At 40.5% G+C, this 23355-nt stretch overlaps 1 protein-coding gene across 1 annotated transcript; it reads left to right on the forward strand.

Annotated features, from left to right (window-relative positions):
• The first annotated feature begins 390 nt into the window (after positions 1-390).
• On the forward strand, positions 391-19833 carry CARNMT1 (carnosine N-methyltransferase 1). The gene is made up of 8 exons (XM_063455031.1): positions 391-845; positions 2958-3153; positions 8401-8564; positions 11339-11479; positions 12687-12865; positions 17876-17989; positions 18975-19078; positions 19497-19833. Exons 1-8 carry the CDS (start codon positions 628-630, stop codon positions 19596-19598), a joined length of 1218 nt encoding a protein of 405 aa, XP_063311101.1. The 5' UTR covers positions 391-627; the 3' UTR covers positions 19599-19833.
• Positions 19834-23355: the final 3522 nt, after the last annotated feature.

The raw sequence follows: 23355 nt of genomic DNA on the forward strand, positions 1-23355 counted from the left end.
TATCTGTCTAGGTGTGTGTGTGTGTGTGTGTGTGTGTAATGCTGTATCTGTCTAGGTGTGTGTGTGTGTGTGTAATGCTGTATCTGTCTAGGTGTGTGTGTGTGTGTGTGTGTGTGTAATGCTGTATCTGTCTAGGTGTGTGTGTGTGTGTGTGTAATGCTGTATCTGTCTAGGTGTGTGTGTGTGTGTGTGTGTGTATTAGTAATGCTGTATCTCTCCGGCAGTGTGTGTGAGATCTTGGTGACTGCCCCTTGGTGATAACGTGTTGCGCCTCCTCTAAGTCGCCCGACGCCGCTTTTGTCCGTATTCCTGCTGGTTGCTAGGGCTGCAGCTCACGTGCGCGGTCGCTTCCCAGTGATGTCATGCCAGCGACCCAACAAAGCCTTCAAGTGGCGAGTCGTGGAGCGCGCTCTCGCCGAGCCGCAGTTCGCTAGCTGACATCCACAGAGGGCTGGCCGGTCACGTGGCCCAGAACATTGCGCTCTGTGGGTATCGCGATACCTCCTTCCTGGGGGGGGGTGCCTGCCTTTGTGGGTTTAACCCAGCGTGACCCGAACGCGGCGATATATAAACCATTGGCGGAGCGCTGCCCCGGCTGCAGAGCGCTGGGGACAGTCACCCGGGGACATGCTGGCTCGCAGGAGACGGAGAGACTCGGCCGGGCTGGAGGAGGTAGTAAACTGTCAGAACAGCAATGTCCGGACTGCGGAGAGCCCCGGCGCGGAGGACGAGGAGCTGGAGATCTGTGTGTGCACCGAGAGGCGGCAGAAGAAGAGCCCCGAGGAGGAGGAGGCTCTGGAAAGAGAGCACTTCTGGAAGATTATCAACACGTTCTCCTGCTATGGGTGAGCACTGATTATTATTATTATTATTATTATTATTATTATTATACATAGAGTAGGGCATGGCAATGATTGCTGTAAATCTATCTGTCTATCTGTTATGCTGCTAGTTGCTGGATTGCCATTTATGGCAATTCCCTTTTAATGAATGCTACTTATTGTTCCTGGGCTTCCACTGTTATTGACACTTCTTATAAACTTGTCTCTCTGCTACTATCAATACCCATTTATAGCAGCCCTTGTCTACAAAAAAAGGGGTATAAGAAAAGAAAGGGGTTAATGGAAGACCCAAATCCACTTCCTAAATTGGCATGACCTGCTTGATTGTTACCATAGTGTGTTCCTTTTTGCAAATCCCCCCTTAAATTATGGAGGTCATTACACACATACTACCAAGTTGGATTTGTTCATGAAATGCTGCTGAATTTGCTTCATGGCTCTATTACCAGTTTAGAGATGTTAAGTGGTCATGGTGTCTGAAGTTTGTATGTGTAGTTTTGCACTATAAACCTATGCACATTAACCTCACTACTGCTGGGGTTGTAATTCCGGGTCTTTGGGGTACCATTAGCAAGCCCTAAACATGAGGTCTTGGTGGCTAATGCTATTCCTTTGCAAATTTATTAAATTATTCCAGCATGCACAACACAATATGCTGGTGCCAGACAGCCAATGTTGGTATGGCTTCCCCCCTCCCCTCAAAAAAAAGTAGTACTAATGCTGGATTTTTGTGGAGTCTCCTGGGTCACAAGGCTTTCCTCAGTACCTGTAAGTAAAAAGGTAGCTTGCCTGTAATCGAGCAGTAAGTGGATCTCTCATGGTAACTTTGTTACTCCTGTTTTAAGATCCTTCCTTATAATCTCTTAGCCAGTCTGATGCTTGTATGATGCAAAACAATTGGATACAGGACGCATGTGATGACATTGCTGTGCTGCCATGCAAGGCTTCTTTTAGAGAAGAATCATATTCATTTCTTCTGTAGAAGCATGTTCTGCTTTAATTTATTTTTCAGCTTTATGCTTTTACTTGATTCAAGTGATTTTTTTTTAACTGAACCCTATTTATTATTTTTGCATTAAAGGGACACTATACTCACCGAAACGACTTTAGTTTACTGAAGCACTGTTTGTGTATAGATCATGCCTCTGGAGTCTCTCTGCCACTTAGGAGATAAAGGACCACTATAGTGCCAGTTAAACAAACTTGTTTTCCTGGCACTATAGGGTTTTTAGGTCCCACCCTCGGTGTCCCACTCTCGCCGGGCTAAAGGGGTTAAACTCTTACCTTTCTCTTCCCTCTTTTGTGTTCATGGACCCTAGCCACATCTACCTTCTCTGTGACTCGCACAGCCTGCATGAGAACAAAATGGTTTCATTTTCAACCAGATGTAACTTACATACAGGAGGCTCCTGCAGGGTCTAGCACGCTATTTACTGTGCAGTAGATAAGACATTTTAAATTAAACAGAATTTGCAATAAAGGACATATAAACATTAGATGACTCTTTACAGGAAGTGTTTAGGAAAGCAGTGTAAGTCACATGCAGAGAGTCGTGACAACGGCTGCATAAACTGTGATTTAACTCCTAATTGGCTGGGAATTGAGCAGTGGGACTGCAAGGGTATGATGTATAGACCAAAACAGCTTTGTTAAGCTAAAGTTGTTTTGGTGACTATAGTGTCCCTTTAAGCCAAGTGGTTCCTTGATTTAAAGGGGAGGGGGAATGCCACCAAAAGAGGGCATTTGGTTGCAATATGGTTTCCCTCCTTACTGAGTACTCCTGGCATCACAAGCACTACAGCAGCCTGTAGTGGTTATGACTCTTGGAGAAACTCTTTAAGCTATGTTAGCCATATATATGGCAGGTATATATTTTTGGTGGTTTTATCTGTGTTGGTTGTATGTAAAGCTGAGGTTTTAAAAATGTCAGTCATGCTCCTTTGGTATTATGTGGCACATGCTGTATAGCTGATGTTATGGTATTTTATATTTACACATGTTGTGATTTGTGAACTTGATGGCAGATTATTATATCGAAAATTTGAATTATTGGTTGGTAGTTTAGCTTTCATGAGACTGGATTCTAATGATATTTTGATCTTTTGTAACTTTCAGATCCCACAGTCATGAAAGGGTGAATCGCACAGAATCACAGTTTAAGTCCTTGCCAAAGAATCAACAGAAAATGCTCCCTAACTTCCTTTTTAACCTGGACAGCATCCGTAAATGCATTGATCACAATCAAGAAATTTTGAAGATGATTGTTGATGATTGCACGAACATGTTTGAAAACAAAGAATATGGAATCAATGTAAGCCAGTCTATGCACTACGGGTTCATAATCTTCCTCTGCATATCTTATTTGACATAGCGTAGTAGGGCTTAGCAATTCTAGCATTTATATATACAGTAGTTATGAGATTGACACGTATTCATCTGGAGAGCCAGGGAATAAGATTGGATCATAAATCCATGTATAGCTTGGAGGGAAGACGAGACGGGCGATATGATAGAAACATTTAAACACATAAAGGGAATCAACACAGTAAAGGAAGAGACTATATTTAAAAGAAGGAAAATCTTTTACAACAAGGGGACATAGTCTTAAATTAGAGGGGCAAAGGTTTAAAAATAATTTTAGGATGTATTACTTTACAGAGAGGGTAGTGGACTCATTGAAATAACCTCTACCACTTCAGCTGGAAAGCTAACACAGTGAAGGAATTTAGGCATAAGGCTATAAAATAAGGCCAGGGACTGATGACATTTCGAAAATTGGGCAGACTAGATGGGCCAAATTGTTCTCATCTGCAGTCACTTTCTATGTTTCTATATAAAAAATAAATAGGTGGTGCAAAAATGTGAACCTTTGATATAGGTGCACCAAGGTGTGTAAAAAATGAAAAAAAAAAATAACACACATTTTTACTAACACACCTTTTTGCACATCTTGTGGCTCCTTATACCATACATGTATGCTTGGTTGACACAACCAGTGTGTGTGTGTATATGTATATGTGATTTTTCTAAAAAGTTAATTGATATGCATAAATCTTCCACTATAAGTGATCACATTGATGGTTTCACTGTACAAATCATATTACATAATGGGTTATAAGTAAGTCTTTGATTTGACAAAACAAATCCCAAGTACTCCTTCCTTGAGAAAGTAATTTCTGTTGATTTTTAAATACTAAATGAAACCTGTAGACGGTGATATTTAGCATTATCCCATATTGCAGAACAAGCCTGATTGAAAGTAGTAAAGAATATTCTTATAGTAAATATGACATATTGTGAATCTAAGGAGGAGTGTATGGACTATTGATCTGAAGTATAAAAGTCACAACATTGAAATAGAATGCATGCATAATTAGTGACACACTCTGGCAGACACACATTTTCTCACGCAAACTATCATTTTGTACTTTTATTTAAAGGAATACAAAGCTGTATTTCTAACACTATAGTATCTCTATGCCAAAACGCCTCATCGCAGTGAAAGGGTTAAACAACATTTTATCCAATTCCCACACCGAAGTCCCTCCGTTCTGGCTTGGTTTCCGCCTCCACAGACGAAATCATGAGGGGAAACCTAATATGCTTGCATAGCGAGTATGTGCATTAGGCCTTCCCAATTGAATCTGTGCTTTCCTGTGGGGGGTTTGAAGATGCTGGATGTCCTTTTGCACAGCGTGAGGATGTACAGCGAAATAGCCGGAAGCGCCTTTCGTGGTTATCTGGTAGCCCCTAGAGGCAGTCTTAACCCTGGAATGTAACCATTGCAGTCTCTCTAAAATTGCAATGTTTTAGGTTGCTGGGTTAAGGGCACTGAGGCAGTTTACCCAGACCTGTGGTGAAGTGGTCTGGGTAACTATAGTGTCCCTTTACGTCCACCTCACTACATTTTGGAGTGGATCCTTTCCCTGGGGTCTAGTGTGTTCTTGCTCTGCTCCCTTATGCTCTTTAGTGATGCCTTAGTCGGAGTGAAGTCATAACCTGGCACCCGGTATCATCGCAGGTTGCATGAGGGAGCAGTGCTGACGGAGCACAGATTTCAGCTCCCTCATCACCTGGCTAAAGCCAGACACTGTAATTAGGCAGAGTAGGTATCTCCTGTACAGGTAAGCCGGTGTCTATTTTGCCTTTGCACACAGTCGGCTGCTTCCTGGGGAACCTTAAGGTCCACCTGTATCACAGGTTTATAAATCTGGCTCTAAAGGGCAGTCTGTTATACAGTAAGCACGATTGGGTTTCCTCTCACTGATTGAGCATGCAGTGTACACTTTAGGGAACTTTTACCATGACAGACTTTTGTTTCAATTGATTAGTCTAGACTGCAGCACTCTACTTTTCTTGTCTCTGCATATAATCCTACCTCACTGGACAATATTGTGAACCTGTGTGAGTCTATTGTTTAGGGTCTCTCACCCTTGTAATCCGTATGATAGATTATACCATGGTTACCTAGCCAGGCTATTTTTCAAGGAGGTAATACAAAACCCTGTTTTGCCATTGACAGATATCCATGCCATGATTTTGATCTCCTATCTGAGACTTTATTAGCCCATACGTGATCCTGCCCTTAGATGGCAAGAGTGATTTATTATGGTTATTCTAAAGGGAGAAGGGCACTGATTTTTAATACTTTAATACTTGAAGTGTGCACTGCACTTGTTCAATTTCCCTTGGGCTCTTGACATAGGTGAATTAAAGCACAGAAGTGCATGTATGACCCTTTTTGTGTTATGCTTTTATTAGGTTAGGATGAGTTGGATGGTTTTGAGGATGAGCTGTGCGATCTTTATGGGAAATGTAGGTCCCTGCTGAGTTTGGTCTTGTAGACCGATAAACTTATATTTGAGCTTGGCACAGCAAGATATTTTGCAATACGCTGCCCCTATTATCTGTATAGTTTTGTGTTGACCATCACAGTGAATATACTTTATTTTTTTCCCTCCTATAAAAAAGTTCTTGTGCACCTAGGAAATTGGCTTCAATATCACTTTAGACGGCTGACTGAGAGATACAAACTTATAGAAGTTTGTTAATATATGTAAATTGAAATTTGACTTCAAACATATGTTGTAATATATAGAAATGATATACTCTTGAATTAAGAAACTTTATACAATATACAAGATTTATTTTTTTTTAAAAAAATGTGTTAATTGTTAGGCAAACACTTGCTAAACAAGCAAGGATAAACAATCTAGGCAATTAAATCAAGAAACATTGTGTGTGCCTTTTTATATTTGTACAGGTAATGTGCTAAGCGTGATGGGCATTGTAGAGGAGTAAACAAGTGAGGCAGACCTGCCTACATTCCTAGAGGTGCAATCCGTTGTATGTGTTAGCCAGTTAAAATACGCTGGCTCAGCTAACCATCTCAAGATTCGAATGAGCACGAGGAGTTCAGTGCAGGCACTGGGCATTTAAGGCCATGTTGAGGTTAAAGCATGACAAATTTACTGCCCAGAATGAAAATAAGCGGAGGGAAATCACAAAACGTAAATAATAGAAATCCAGTGCTTAAATAACCACCTTGGCCTGCACACCCTGTAGACTTGGTTCAATGCCTAAATACAAATTCAGCAGGAAGTTTGCCTGGAAGACTGGCAAGATTGGAGTAATATGCTTCTTTGTTGAGGCTACGTCTGAGGGTCACCATCCCCAGCCACTGCTTCTCATGCCACCCATGATTTGTCAGGGCAGAACTGTAGCTGTGCGTATCTCTATGGCTGCCCAGAAGCAGTTGAAAATCTCCAACTACCTCCACGTTTGCTCCATAGAGCCATGCTGGACTTTCCCAGGCTGTATTGGCCTGTGTTCTGAGAGCTGCTGGCTGATGCAGATGCGGCCTTCAGGATTCAGCAGAGGTATGAGGGGGGCAGGCTGGTAAGGACAGGGATAAGTACTGCCGATCCAAATGGGGGGGATGGGGGTGGTGAGATTAAGCTCCGTGCAGGTACGAGGGTCTAATGCTGTGGAATGTGGGAGCGGCCTCTCTCCCTTCAGATTTGTGGTATGCCTCACTGGAGCTGCCCTGATTATAAAAAACAAAACAGAAATTCTCAGTGCACTTGACGAGGGGGCACCCCAATAAGTTCAGGAGACAGGTGATCCATGAATTGGGTACATTGAGAGTAATGGTAGTCAGTTTGCATATACAATTCTAGGATTAGGTGAGGAGCTCACAAAGTGTGTCTGATCTCCATAATGGTTAGGCCTGCTCCCCATCAAGATATTTTGTTACATATTGACTTTTCTAGCTATGTACTATAATTCCATTAGGGACCTTTTTCAACGCCTCATATTGAGCAGACTTCATTAAAGGGGATGGAGGTTTAATCCTTTGTCTGACCATCCTGAATTTGATCTTTAAAAGCTCAAAGTTAAATGTTCTCCTTTATCCCTCCACCCACTCTAACTTTTCACTATAGTCCGCAGAACAACTGCAGCTTACTGTAGTTGTTCTGGTGTCTGTTGTTGCAGGCTTTTCAATGTAAACAATGCTTTTTCAGGGAATAGTCAGTTTACAATGCTGCCTAGTAACACCTCTAGTGGCAGTCACTCACTCAGATGGCCCCAGAGGTGCAATCTTGGTCAATATTTTGCAGTGTGTAGCACTGAAGTTCAATATCTTCAAGCTCTGTATGGAGACACTCAAAGTTCCCCACAGAGATGCCTTGACTCAATGCATCTCTATGAGGAGATACTGATTGGTGCGGTGCAGCTTTTTTCCACACATGTGCAATAGAAACAGAATGTGACGGCAGATAAGAACCATTTGGCCTATCTAGTCTGTCCAATTTTCCAAATACTTTAATTAGTCCCTGACCTTATGCCTATCCCACACATGCTTAAACTCCCTCACTGCACAGCTTCAGCTGGAAGGCTATACCATGCATCCACTACCCTCTCTGTAAAAACCTCCCAATACTTTCCTATAGGAAAGTATTGGCTTGGCTTAGATCATCAACTTTGATCTCGACATTTGTGGTGATGCCAGCTGCAGTGAGACTGACGCATCGCTGGAAAAAAGTAGAGCAAATACCTTTTTAAGGGAGACGATGGGGGGCCGTGCCTAAACATTGTTTTTACCATTATTGAGTCAGGAATACTTTTTTGCTTTCCTGACGTTTATGCGATGATAGCACTGAATTTCTATCATTTACTTTTCCTGATTCTCCTCCGTTTATTTTCAATCTAGGCAGTAAATTTGGGCAGAGTTTCAGACACAATTTATCTGACAAGTGTCAACAAACTTGGTTGCCTACCAATCTTTTTGGCCAGCCCACTGATGGCTGACCCTGCAAGGAGCACTATTTCAGTGCTTCCTGCAGGGTCCTAGTGACGTAGTCCTAACGCGAGCGCATCTATTGATGCACTCGCGATATTTATTCGACAGTTCACTTGTGTTTTCTAAAAGCAGGGCACCAGAGAACAAAGGTGGGGGCAAGACCCGAAAATCGTGACTTCCCCTCCGAATTTGCAACAGTTGGACACTTTCTACAGATCAAAGAATTGACCTATAATTCTGCCTTTTATCATACAGGGTTATAGGAAAGCCACTCCTGCATCAACCTTTGACATGGACAAACTGAAATCCACCATAAAGCAATTTGTGAGAGATTGGAGTGAAGATGGCAAGTTGGAGAGAGATGCTTGCTATCAGCCGATCATCAGTGAGATTCTTAAATATTATCCGATGGATAGATGGTAATTTATTTAAATTTGTTATAGTGGTGAAATAGTGTGATGTCTTATGATGGAGCTTTCTCCAGTATGTTATTGTGGTGCCATCATACCTTGAAATGGTTTTATTATTGGTGAAGGTGCTTACATAATGTGTGTTTTATTTGTTACTTTGGTTTTAGAGTTCTGCATAAATCTCTAGTAGGTATTAAAGGGACACTCTTACATCAAATGGAGCACCAAAGCAACTTTAACTTAATTTACGATTTTTGGTGTATGTGTATGAATCATCCCCCTGCAGTCTCATTGATCCATTATCTGCCACACTTACTCCCGCTGTTTTAAATGTTCTAACTTCCCATATTGCACAGTTGGTTTTCTTTAGACGTTATTGTCTCTGGCACTGCCTGCAGAGTGTGAGTGTGAGTTTTTAAAGTCCAATTAACATGGTGACAGATAAGATCTTCTAAAGTATACCCACTGTGCTGTAACAATAAAACAGGTGAGGTTTGTATATGGCTGCATAAACCGTGACCTAAAACCTAAACGCCAGAAAATTAAGCAGTGATCTCTGCTTTATTTAAGGGATACTACACCCTGTTCCAAATTATTATGCACATGATATCTCATTTACCTAAATAATTGATGTAAATAACAGTCTGCATAATTCTCATGTTATCAACTATTATAGAGTAGAATTCAAATTTTATTGAACAAACCTCCTAATGATAACAGTATTTTTTTTTTAAAACATATAAACTTACACTGCACTGTTCCAAATTATTACGCACAGTAAGTTTCAAAACACTTTATAGATTGTAAAGAACTGAAAATTGTCATTTGTTGTGCTTGCAGCATATTTACTGAAATCAAAAGCTATTATAACAACACTTTAACAGGTCACGTTACATTTTAATATAGGACCCCTTATTTGATAGCAGCTTCACAAGTCTTGCATCCATTTTTGGACAGTTTCTGCTTGAATTTGTTTGCAAGATGTCAGAATAGCCTCCCAGAGCTGCTGTTTGGATGTAAACTGCCTCCCAAACTCATAGATCTTTTGCTTGAGGATGCTCCAAAGGTTCTCAATAGGATTGAGGTCAGGGGAGGATGGAGGCCACACCATGACTTTCTCTCCTTTTATCCCCATAGCAGCCATTGATGCAGAGGTATGCTTTGCAACATGAGATGGTGCATTGTCATGCATGAAGATGATTTTATTACGGAAAGCATAGTTCTTCCTTCTGTACCAGGAAATAAAGTGGTCAGTCAGAAACTCCACATACTTTGCAGAGGTCATCTTTACACCTTTGGGAACCATAAAGGGGCCGACCAGCTCGCTTCCAATGAATCCGGCCCAAAACATGACTCCACCACCGTCTTGCTGACGTCGCAGCCTTGTTGGAACAGGATGGCCGTCCACCAACCATCCACTACTCCATCCATCTGGACCATCCAGGGTTGCACGGCACTGATCAGTGAACAGGACTGTTTGAAAATTAGTCTTCATGTATTTTTCTGCCCAATGCAGCCGTTTCTGCTTGTGAGCATTGGTTAGTGGTGGCCGAATAGAAGGTTTATGCACAGTTGCAAGACTCTGGAGGATTCTACACCTTGATGTCCGTGGGACTCCAGAGGCACCAGCAGCTTCAAAAATCTGCTGCTCTCTTGATCCGATGCATGGATCTGGCAGAAATCTTCCTCAATGTGCCTTTATCTGCACGAACCCGTCTGTGCTCTGAATCAGCCACAAATCTCTTAATAGTGCGATGATCATGCTTAAGGATTCGTGAAATATCGTTTTCATACCTCGTCCAAGACATTGAACTATTTCACTCTTTTCGGCAGCAGAGAGATTCTTTTTCTTCCCCATATTGCATGAAAATGGTGCTCTGCTTAATTATGTGGAACACCCTCCTTTAGTAGTTTTTCCTTTAAATTGGGCTCCCCTGCCAATCTAATTATCACAGGTGTCCGAGAATGTTTTCAGTGATCAAAGAGCCCTGAGACACAATGCCATCCATGAATTAAACTGAAAAACGAAATATTTAATCTTTGTGACACTTAAATAGAATTTGCATGATCATTTGGAATAGGGTGTATAGTGCTGGAAATGAAAAGTTGTGTTCCTAGCATTATAGTCCGCTTGCCCTTCAGGACTATAAGGGTTAATAAACCCTTACTGTATTTAGCAGATTCCAGCGCACATCTCCCTAGACTGGTATGTGTATACAGTAGTTAAGAAACTGCTGTAAGATTCCATAGTTAAAGGCACACCCCACAAATAAAAATCGCCGTTTAGTAGATGTACTTCAAATAAAAACTTGCATACATTTAAGTATGCATTAATTCATTGGTGATGTATCTAAAAACAGCTGGCAAAAACTGCAAATGTTTTATCTTCCTCCTTTGCAAGCCCTCCTCATTCTAAACCTGTACACTTTTGTGGATATACAATGCAGTCTTTGCAAGGCAAGTGCTCTGAGCAGTTGCTGCCTCTTGAGTTCAGTGCAAATAACCAAACCAGGAAGTAACAGGGCCTGTTGTCTGCTTGAAAAAACAGGTGGTGTAACCAGGTTAATTTACAAAGGGGCAATTTCTAATGAAACCTGCACTATTTCCAAAATAAAGCTTTTCAGCAAGCCAAAGTGCTGTAGGGATCTGTAGTGTCCCTTTAATAAAATATTTCTTTCAATTTACAGTATTAGTTTTCCTTGCATTTATAAAAAATAATTATATGTAAAAGTGCATTCTAATGATACAAGTGTTCCATCTTTTCTTTTTTTTATTTATTTTAGTGATGCCTCCAATATCAAAATCCTGGTCCCTGGTGCAGGACTTGGTAGGTTAGCATGGGAAATTGCTAATCATGGGTATTCTTGTCAAGGAAATGAATGGAGTTTCTTCATGCTCTTCTCTTCCAATTTTGTACTCAATAGGTATGAAATTTTAATAATTTTTGCTTAAAAAAAAATATAGATAGAGAGATATCTCTATATATATTATTGTACAGACTTGTTGTCACATATAAAACTGCACACTTTTTTCTAGGGTTAATAATAGAAGATCAAATAAATTGAGTATCTCAAACTTCTGTGCCATGATATGATTAAAAATTGGGTGTGTTGAATGTCAAGAAATGCTTTTTTTTTTTTTTTTTTTTTTTAACATACAAAATAGGGAAATATATACTTGCGAAAAATTACACACAAAACTGTATAATATCTGACTCCATGCCAGGGAAATGACTTGGTAGTTTTTGAACATTTTTACCTGTCTTCAGATTATTTTGGTAGCTGACCCCAATAATTTCCTGGTTTGAGTCAGTCATACTATTTTTTATAGAAGATCTGTAATGGGCTCGGAGGGTACAAAAATAAAATCTGCAGAGCAAAATATAAATCTCCCTTATACCCTCTACATAATATCCTCAAACCTTGAACTTTTAATTTCTTGAAAGGAGATCACTTGTCCTTGAATGACTTCTGTTCGAAAGCCAGGATATATAAATATATAGCTTGTATTCTAACACTTATGCACCTGCTAGTGCTCCAATTTTAAACTTTGAAGAGGAGAGTTCGCCCTAGGACACTTGCTTTCAAGGCTTGATTTCCCATTGATTTTATCGTTCATCTCTTACTCTAGAACGTCCTTGGAAAAACTGAAGCATCTGTTCACTAAATGCCAAATTTGCTTTTACAAAATTCGGCTGATTTCATTGAGTTTACTTCTGCCTTATGTTTAAGTGATTTTGAATGGTTTAACACTGAGGTGCAGCCCCCCTACTGCAGATCCAGCATTCTCTCCTGTAGTGCTTGGCAAAGTTGGAGTTGTACTATTGTTTGCTACCAGGATGCCCTGTGGGCAAACTGATTCGGCTTTCCTCCTCATTAACACCATCTCTCCAGCTGCTCACATCCATAGGCAGTGAGAGACGTGGGAGAGTACATTGGCATGGGTATATGCAAGAGACTTATGTGTATAATGCATCATTTTTATTCCTGAAACTACACTTGTGGTAGCAAAAATTAACCTAAATAAATATTAAAAAAACAATAAAACTGAACTTTAGTAAGTTGCTTTTTTCCCCCTTTTTACTTTTCCCCCACTAATGTATTTTTTTTTTTTATGTTTTCCTTCCTTCAGATGTTCTGAAATTAATGCTTTTAAGCTTTATCCTTGGATCCATCAGTTTAGTAACAACCGCAAATCGATAGATCAGATAAGGCCAACTTATTTCCCTGATGTCAATCCTCAAAGCCTTCCAGAAAATTCAAATTTCTCTATGACTGCTGGAGACTTTCAGGAAATCTACACGGAGAGTGGTGAGTTCACTTTTTGATGTGAATAGTATCGCTTCAAGTTTTATATATGGATCCTAACATTTTGCTGCAATATTGGTCCTGCAGTAAGTTTACAGGCCAACTTTCTGGGAATGTTTATATTTGCCAGAGAACACGGCTCTGGTGGCTCATACTGACACACTAATGCACTTCCTTCTCAAGGCAAAGGTCTTCATATTTGAGGTCACCATACCCAGCAGAATGCTGCCAAACATGGACTTTCTCTTGATGTTTTACTGTTGTGAATACCACAGTGTAAATATGTAAACTTTCCTGGTGCTGGATTACAGGTCCAAGCATGCAGCCCTCCTTTCTTGTAAAAATATTAGATGAAATAGAATCATAAAAGCAGGGTCAAAAATGTTAATCTGTCAAGTTCTGCACCAATAGCCGGTCTTAAACGCTACTTGCCACTACATGCCTGGAGGTTTTGTCACACTTACCGTTGGTGAATTTCTACTTGCTAAGGCAAAATTTTAACTTGCCAGTGGCTTGTGGTTAGTGTAAATTTGAAGCCCTGATAAAAGTATATGTCATGCGTACACATTAGTGCAGCTACCTTTTTTAGGCCATGGAAAATGCTCTCAAAGTGATTGCTTTTCAGTAGAGTTGAGCGGACACCTGGATGTTCGGGTTCGGCCGAACTTTGAAAAAGTCTCGAACTTGACCCCGATCCTGAACCCCATTGAAGTCAATGGGGACCCGAACTCTTGGGCACAAAAATGGCTCTAAAAAACTCCTGGAAAGGGCTAGAGGGCTGCAAAAGGAAGTACAATGGGGGTAGGAGTAGGACAAGTGCCCTGCAAACAAATGTGGAAATCACTTAAAATAACATAAAATAAGCAGCCGCTTAGTAAATAACTCCCTAATTCCCACGGTATTAGAGAGCTATCTACCAAAAGGCTGAAAGACCTAAATTGGTCTTTGTTACAAAAATCACTACAGACAAGTGATATGTTGTTTCCCTGCTATGTTTTTGCTTCGGTACTCTAATTTTGTACCCAACTCACGAACGGATTACTTGCACCTATTCGTTAAACGAACAACGGACCACCCGGTCCCTGGAGTGTGCCGCCACTTAACCCCGGTCACCTTTCTAATCACCGAACGACTGACCACCCTGCGAGTTAAGTACCCCCTTCACGGAGGTCTACGTTCGTCTCCCGAACAACTGAAACATCCAGTAATAGAGTGGGGATTCGCACACAACTCTAGCCGTTACTCGTTCCACGAGTTTGATGGCGAGGTCACGCTGCCTGTTGACTCACTTAAAAACATGGCCGCCATCTCGAGCTCGGGACCAGAGATACGAACAGACTTTGTAATGAGGAAACCAAGCGTATGGTTCGTGGATTTTGGACGCTCTTTCACTTAAAAACATGGCCGCCATCTCGAGCTCGGGACCAGAGATACGAACGGACTTTGTAATGAGGAAACCAAGCGTATGGTTCGTGGATTTTGGACGCTCTTCGGTTAACTATTTCGCCCAGACCGGGGCTACAGAATGAATGGTGGAAGGCACGAATTATATCTGAAAATGTTGACGTTATGTATTTTTAACCTGCTTTTTATGTGGCATGAAAACGTGGTATTTTGGGCGCTTGGAGATAATTGTATTGTAATAATTGTTGGATTCATTATCTCCAAGCTGGGCGGTAACAAATTCAAACAATACATTTTATTCTTATTGGTTGATCACTTGTATTGTCCCTGTATCCCATCAGGTCCAGAGGGGGCTGTCCCTGGACCTGAGATTTTGTATAAATACCGATACCTATGTGCCATTAAACCCAGTTCTTGCTTGACCTTCAAATCGCAGCCTCGACTCGTTTAGTGGGGAAAAGGGTATAGCTAGTGGGTTTGTTCTACATTTACAGGATTCTTCTGGTCGACTAGCTGAAGTCAGTCTCCCTCTCTCCTCTCTCCTCTCTCCTCTCTCCTCTCTCCTCTCTCCTCTCTCCTCTCTCCTCTCTCCTCTCTCTCCTCTCTTCCTCTCTTCCCTCTCTCCTCTCTCCTCTCTCCTCTCTCCTCTCTCCTCTCTCCTCTCTCTCTCTCTCTCTCTCTCCTCTCTCCTCTCTCCTCTCTCCTCTCTCCTCTCTCCTCTCTCCTCTCTCCTCTCTCCTCTCTCCTCTCTCCTCTCTCCTCTCTCCTCTCTCCTCTCTCCTCTCTCCTCTCTCCTCTCTCCTCTCTCCTCTCTCCTCTCTCCTCTCTCCTCTCTCCTCTCTCCTCTCTCCTCTCTCCTCTCTCCTCTCTCCTCTCTCCTCTCTCCTCTCTCCTCTCTCCTCTCTCCTCTCTCCTCTCTCCTCTCTCCTCTCTCCTCTCTCCTCTCTCCTCTCTCCTCTCTCCTCTCTCCTCTCTCCTCTCTCCTCTCTCCTCTCTCCCCCCCCCCCCCCCATTGGGATCCAGACGATCGAAGCGGTCCTGCTTCCAGCTAGCCTGGGGGTAACCGTAACATTTGGTGGCAGCGGTGGGATTGTCATGGATTTCCTAGGAGAGGATGGAGAGCGCTTATGACAACTTGAAACGCACTAGCTTAAAGGACTTACTCGAAAGCCGAGGTGGGAACGCAAGCAACCGTCCGAAGAGGGAGCTGATCGCAGAACTAACCGAACTGGATCAGAGCTTCACGATGGCAGAAACCCCGACAATGATTAGTGACGAAAAGACCAGGATTGTTCGGGAGAGGTTCTCACTATATGGGCCGAACCCCTCTATGGAACTGGTACAGCAACTGATGGCAGAAGCAGACGAGGACATACAGAAAGCTAGAGCCCACGAGCTCAGCCTGCTGACCGCACACCGCAATGCCGAAGCGTCCCCGATCGTAATTCCTGCAGAGAACACTGGGAGGCCAAAGATACCCTATGCGGCTTTTAGACCTTTCCTGGAGAACGAGACAGGAATTGATGAATATTTGGCAGACTTCGAGCGACAATGTGCACTGCACCAGATTCCCAACCAAGAGTGGCCCACGATATTGTCTGGAAAATTATCCGGGCGAGCACTGGAAGTGTTTCGGACCTGGAGTGCAGAGGAGGTGATCCAGTATACGATGGTCAAGGACACACTCCTGCGGCGATACGCTGTAACTCCTGACACGTATCGCCGACAATTTCGTAGCACGAAAAAGAAGCACAATGATATGCATATGGAATGGGCACACCGAATGCGAAGGGCGGCAAACCACTGGATGAACGGGAGTAAAGCCGTGACCGCTGAGGAAATTTTACAATTATTCTTGTTGGAACACTTTTATAATGGCCTTGAGCAACAGGGAAAAGAATAACTTGACCCTCTAACTTGCTTCCTTGACTCATGTTTGTAGGGGACAGCTATAATCACTACAGGGATTGCTATGCTCTTCATACTCCCTTAGCTACTGAGCTCTTCTAAGAGCTCTTGTTCCTGATCCTGCTTCGCTCCTACAGAAGGAAGAGGTTCACCTACTGGAGCCTGGTCGTAGGTCCAGGGTGGATAGCAGACGGCGAGATCCTAGCCCAGCAGCAGCGGTTCGTGGAGTCTGCAGTACTTATGGTGTCTACGGTGCTGATGGTCTTTTGGTGAGCGCTAGGAGTGTCAGGGTACCTGTAGTCTCTAACTCAGAGGAAGTGAGAGACTTAGACGTTTATCCTCCCAGAGGGGTTGTTTCTTCCGTTCCTCGCGGTCCTCTCGGCCATTTACAAGCCGACCGCGAGGGATCCACTTCCTTATATGACGCGACGCTCAGTAGTCGACGTCATGACGCCAACCCGGGTCGACCTGTCAGTCAAGTCCCGAGCACTAATCAGGACTCGTCGGGGGCGTGATTACCCTCTAGAATCAAGGTATAAAGTAAGGCTTTCGGCATCTGCTCATTGCCCTGTCGTGGTTCTAGCCTGTCTAGTCACTCAGTGCTCTTGTATTCTAGTTGTCTCTTTGGTTCTGACCCGGCTTGTTTGTACTACCCTGTTTATCTCTATTACCCTTTGACTCGGCTTGTCTCTCGCTTACCTGTCCTCTCGTTCCCTCGACCTCGGCTTGTCCCTAGACCATTCTCTACTTACTCCTTACGTTAAGTCCGGCCATTCTAAGGTCCGGTATACGTACCTACCACCTGTTTGTACTCTGCGTGTTGGATCCCTGTCCCGATCCTGACAAGGAGCATCCTTTCTACGGTCCAACTTTCAACCAGCCTGGAGGCAACCGTAACAGTCTTTCAGCCACATTTACTAATACTAAGTAAAGATTACTTGGTATTAGTAAATTCAGCCCCTACTCGCTATACCCTAAATAAGAATTTGTCCTCCCCACCCCTGCGCGGCGGGTGGGGGCTCTTAATTACTAAGGGGGGGGGGAAACTAACGTCCTGCCCCACCCCTGAGCGGTGGGTGGATGGGGGCCCTAAATAACAAGGGGACACACCTAATCTCCTTCCCACCCCTGAGCGGCAAATGGGGGCCCTAAATAAAAATTCCTCCCCAAACCCCTAGTCACCCCCCTCCCCCCCAAAAAAAAATTACCCCTATCTACTCCCCTCTTCCTAAAAATGAGGGGGGACCCTTATCTAACTACCTGTAAAAAAAAAAAAATATATATAATTTCACCCATGGAGGACACCGCGCAGACTGAGCTCTTCTGGGCGGGGAAAGGCTTATAAAGCCTTGCCCAGCCCCGCAATTAGGCTCAGAGCACTCTGATTGGTGGGTTTAAGCCAGAGTGCCCCCCAATTTTTATTTATGGTCAAATGCTTGTTGATTGGCTGCCCTGCAGCCTTTGAAAACGCGCCATTAAATTGCTGAACACCGAACTCCAACCCGAACATACAGTGATATGTCCGGGGTCCAAAAAACGTAATGTTCTCTATGAACCTGAACTTTAGTTACCTGCTAAAATATACAAATGGCAAGTTAATTCAAGACTCTGTGTTCTGCATAATAAGCTCCTAAATTAATCATTTGCACGTACTTGTGTAATATGCTATGATTGTGAATATATGTCTCACTTTCTTTTTAGGTTCTTGGGATTGCATAGCCACATGTTTCTTTATTGACACTGCACACAATGTCCTTGACTATATTGAGACCATCTGGAAAATACTTAAACCAGGAGGGTTGTGGCTAAACCTAGGTAAGCTGTTTTCCAATTTAAAAAACAGTCTATAATACTTTTTGAATTTATGGGTGCCTTATGTAAAGCTCTTTTCTATTTATTTTATGTATTGTTATAGACTTTTTTTTTTTCCTCATAATTCTATAACATTGCTAGTAAGAGCCTACCTGCCTGTAAATTTTGACTGTTATCCATCCATTCTTGGTGTGCACTTGTATCCACTGTGGCAATGGTTTAATCATATGTGATAAAACTAAAATCTGACCTAGCCAACTATAGTAAACAGTGCCCCAAATTAGACATGATGCTTTAATGCAATCTGAGAATTCAAAGTTTGAAAACGTGTCCCTATTTTCACCTTGTAGCAAAAACTTGTATCTGAACATTGATTTTGTTCTTGTGTGCTAGCATGGTAAACTGGTAATCTGCAAAGTATGTGTAATAAATTTAAGTTGTATTATTGCTTATTTCACAAATTAGTGATTTTGTATCCTTAACTTTTTTTTTTTTAATCCTTCAGATTAAATGCTTCATTTATATTGAATGGCAGACAAATTATTTTGGCACATTACTGAAAAGGCAGATCATTTGTCATAAATGTATAAAGGGGTATCTTTTGTGGGTTTTTTTTTTCTCTCTTCAAAGACTGGCACAAACCTGAAAGCAAATGCAATATCTATGAATTTGGGAATTAGTTGTGATTTCTAGTTATATGGTGTATTTCCCAAATCAAGAGAAAATGTATTGATTTTGTTGTAACTTTCTGTAGCACTAATTATGTGTAAGTTGTTATATTAAAAAAAAAAAAAAAAAAAACCTGTGTGGGGGGAGGAAAGCATATATATATATATATTTTTTTTTTCATATTCGATGATGGGGTATTAATAACTTAGGAATCAGTCATGACCTCATTTTACATATAAAAAAAAACTCTATAAAATGTTTCTTTGAATGCCTGTGAATGCATAACTTGTAAATATTGCATATTTCTGTTTCTGCATAGGACCACTTCTTTATCATTTTGAAAACTTGGCCAATGAAATTTCTATAGAATTAAGTTATGAAGATATCAAAAATGTTGTTCTACAGTATGGATTTCAAATAGAGGTAAATGCTTATTTAAGTTATTTATATATATTTTTTTCCTGTGACTGTCATATTTTTATTTGTTTTGTGTTTTTATTTAATTTTTTCTACATTTACATTACTTACTCACAAAATATTTTAGAGATTTGTGGAATTGGTTAACAACTGTACAATGTGCCATCTGGATTACTGAATGCAAGTACATCTAGCGTAGTGTGACTATTTCACTTGTGTTTCAAAAAGCATGCAAACACAACTGATTGTAATATTAATAATTGGCATAGCTATCAAAACACAAAATAACATAATATATTGCTATTGTGAGAAACCCCATTGGACAGTTTAGTTAACTTGTCACGTAGACTAGCCCTTAGAAAATGTAGTGCAAAGGTTTTTCCTTTTTGTAATTTTTGATATCTTTCATTATATCACTTTGCAGGTAGAAAGAGAATCTGTGACCTCGACTTACACTGTAAATAGTTTGTCGATGATGAAGTACTATTATGATTGCATTTTTTTTGTGGCCCGTAAGCCCGAGTAGTAATTTGGCTAAAGTGGACTGATCATGCACTGTAAAAAGAAACAAAATCACGTGAAGCAACAGAAAATGTCTTCAATGAATACACATGGACTTAAATCAACAGTGCCTTTTTATCGGAGTGTCATGAAACTTACTACTTTGTAATGTAGATGCTTACATCATTCATGCTACAAGATACTGTTGATTTGCATACATATTTCTTCCCAAGTATGATTACTAGACCAGTGTCATGCCTAAAAGTGTTTTTAAATTTTTTCCTTTTTTTTTTTTTTTTATTTCAAATATATATAGTGCTCAAAAGAAAATCTAATTTTCTCATTACCAACCTGGAGCCCTTTAAAGCGGTTTACGATATAATTTTTGAGTCATGATTCAATTTTTGAAGCTATGTAGGCATGGATTTAACTTTTTTATTTTTTATTATATATTACAGTGAATTTATGAAGTGACAATGGCAACTATTGGTTGCATCAATTACCCTTATTTATTATGCCACAGACGTGTTGAGATTTTATAAATGTCTATTTATATATTGGTTTGTGGTGGATATTCAATTAGCAGTGTGTATGTGTGCGTGCGTTTTGTTAATAGAGAATCAATTGTACTCTTCAGATTTGTATTTTAAAGGTTCTCTTGCTGATGTGTGTATGGGCTAGGCCCTAAACCACAAGATTCACATGTGTTTGTAGAGGTTAGTGCCAGAAGAAAGTTACTGCTATGTCTTAGGAGGATGCCATGTTTGAAGACATTGTCTGTTTTACAATATAATCCTTTCAGGATGCAGAATACTGAAAACCAAAGAGCAATAGTTGTCATATAGAATTAAATCTAAACAAGGTGCCAGTAAAAAGTTAAGGGCTAAGATATTGATACTACTTTTTAGTTATGACTATTCCTGAAATGCAGACTGCTGACGACTACTTGCTAATACGGTTGGAGTGAACCCTGCTTTAAATTTACAGCATGTAACCTTACCCCATTAAGTATAGGTGATACATTAAGCGTTTTGTTGTACATACTATGTGCAACTCTGCAGTAAATGAAGCCAATCTCATGTGAAAGATAAAATAAGAATATTTTAGATGTATATGAATAACCAGATATAAACTAGAATTGGATTACATATCTATAAAAAAAAAAGAAAAAGCGGCAACCGTATAAGTTTTGGAATGTGCTGATTTGGTTTAGTGTGTACCAAACTTTGCTCTAATACAGTTTACTGCTGGAGGCTATTGTAACACATCGTAGGAATTTTCTAGGTTATTTGAAGATGCAAAGTGTGAGTAGTAACCAGGAATCTGTGTTTTAATGGTGAAATCTCTACTTTTAGAATGTTGGTCCTCAACTGATCATTATATGAAACGCAATGTCCTTCTTTTTTTAAAATGGAAACAAACCATTTACCTTAATCAGTAGTTTATATAATAGTTTTTCCTGTTTATTTCCACTATGTTTGCTTCTTTTGTGTTTAACTGAACACTATAGGGTCTCCTTGGCTGAGATCATCAGTATTGACTATATCAGCCAATCCAATGCTTTCCCATTGAATCAGTGCATCTCTATGCATCAGTTACATTGCTGCCTAGAGACACATCTAGTAGCGAACGCAACCATTTCTCTGTTTATAGTATGTCCCTGCAGGAATTTTTAGGTACTCATCAGAACTACATTAAGCTGTACTTGTTCTGGTGGCTATTGGATTACAGCAACATAGTTTGATTTCCACATGAAGCACAATGGTGTTACATTGTGGTACCATAATATTAAACTTTTCTTAAGTGTTCTTTATGATTTGTCTTAACCTCTAGAGCCCACTGTGGTGATTATGCTCATAAATGCTTGTAGAGTAGAGGGAAACCTTCTTAGACAAGCACATATCTTAATTATCTGTCCTACAGTTATCATATGGATGGAGTTATTTGTCAATGCATTCACTTCTGTGCATGGATTATGCACAAAATTAACATTTGCAAAGTCAACTCTCACTCAGGGCTGATCAATGAAAGCTGTCACAGGTGGAGTTACACCTCTAGCAGCAGCATAAAATATCTCTGTATAAGCAGTATTTCACGTTGAAAAGCTGTACTGTGACCACTTTAAAATGCTGACGTGGTTATGCTGTTTGGAGTAACTTACATAATTTAGGTATGATAGGCCTATACTATAGATCTGTTATGTGCAACATTAAAGTATTCACATTTCATTGTGTTTGATGACCGGAACCAAATTGGATGTGTGTTCTCTCATCTATCTCTATCCACTGCTTTTTAGTATCTATTATTGAAGTTACTATTATTTATTACAGTTGGTGTAATGGAAATATAAATTAGAAATTTTTCCTTTTTATTTACAATTTCATTTAAGAAATGTTGGGCATCATTAAAAAAAAAAAAACATTAAAATTGTGTCTTACCCAATCACAATGTAATAGAATTGGCCGATTTACTGATCTTAATCCCGAGACAGTATAAACATTGCAATTCTGTTTACTCAAACATCGCAATAAGTTTTAAGAAGAATAAAGAGACCGTTTAGGCATATTATGCACCATAACAACTTCATCTAAATTAAGTTATGGTGCCAAGAGGCAAAACCGTTTTCAAACAGTTTAACTCCAAAGTTGCCTGGTGTGCTAAACTCCCCTCCTCCAGGCAGCATTCGCCTTCTGAAATTTAAATTTCAGGAATCGTATTGTGCTGCTAGGCAGGGCACGCTGAGAGCGAGTATGTGATGCGCTCAGCCAATTAGTGATCCCCTATTCATAAAACTGGCTTGATAAAAGTACATTTCTTTTCAAACCAGTGTTGTGAATGTAGTCAGCTGCCGCTCTCAATCAGCGGCGCCCCTGCCCAGCAGTAGTCTGCACTTCCTGAGACTAACATTTCAGAAGCCAGATGCTGCCTGGTGGGAGTTGAGATTGTCGCTGGAGGCAACTTTGGGTTTAGATCATGAAGGTAAGAGTCCACACTGGGTCCTCCTAGCATCATAACAACTCCATTTGGATGAAGTTATGGGGCCTGGAGTGTCCTTTGAACTATTTAGATTATTGTAAAACAATGTTATAATCCACCAATGCATTATTTTTTTTCTTAATGCTTAGCTGTGGCTAATCTCTAGATTTTATAATACTTGAAACTCATTGTCATCTACATTGACATCTGTAAATATAAACATGTGGATTAAAGCAAAATGTTTTAAATATGGTTTTCTTTTAGCCAATCATTTCTAGAAATATGTATGCTATCCTAGAGTTGGCAAACAATAAATTTCCAGTAACATGTTCACCTTTCCTGCCCCAAATATGTCTTGAAGAAACATTGCAACTAACAGACTCTGTCTAGTGCATTTACTGTTTTGTAGTAAATTGTCCTAATATGCTATAAACAAAAATACGCAACTACGCCGCAATATTTTTGGAAAATGGCAGTAAGAAAACTCACACACCTTTTTAATATATTTATTTAAAAGAAAAAAATAGGCAAAAAAAAAAATACAAAACCCAAGAGTTATTAAAGTATAAATGCAAAAATAAAAAGGGTTGAGGACCTGGAGAAAACTCCAGAAAAATTCATAGAAAACCAAAAGAACAGGTACTTGCTAGGCAGCATAAAGCCATCCACTGTTGCTCAGGCAGTGCATATAGATCCAGAGAACAAAATAGAAAAAAATATCGGCTGCGCAAATAGTTGATGTGTGCATTTAACACAGTTCTACTACTCTTTATTAGGACAAACATTTTGGGATAATCCCTTTGTCA

Source organism: Pelobates fuscus, chromosome 5 (assembly GCF_036172605.1).
Source record: "Pelobates fuscus isolate aPelFus1 chromosome 5, aPelFus1.pri, whole genome shotgun sequence".
NCBI lineage: Eukaryota > Metazoa > Chordata > Amphibia > Anura > Pelobatidae > Pelobates > Pelobates fuscus.

Excerpts from the sequence above, each read along its gene's own strand:
- CARNMT1 (XM_063455031.1), top strand. The coding sequence starts at position 628 with ATGCTGGCTCGCAGGAGACGGAGAGACTCGGCCGGGCTGGAGGAGGTA. Across the intron at positions 11,480-12,686 it reads TCCAATTTTGTACTCAATAG|ATGTTCTGAAATTAATGCTT; the intron begins GTATGAAATTTT and ends TCCTTCCTTCAG. Across the intron at positions 17,990-18,974 it reads AGGGTTGTGGCTAAACCTAG|GACCACTTCTTTATCATTTT; the intron begins GTAAGCTGTTTT and ends GTTTCTGCATAG.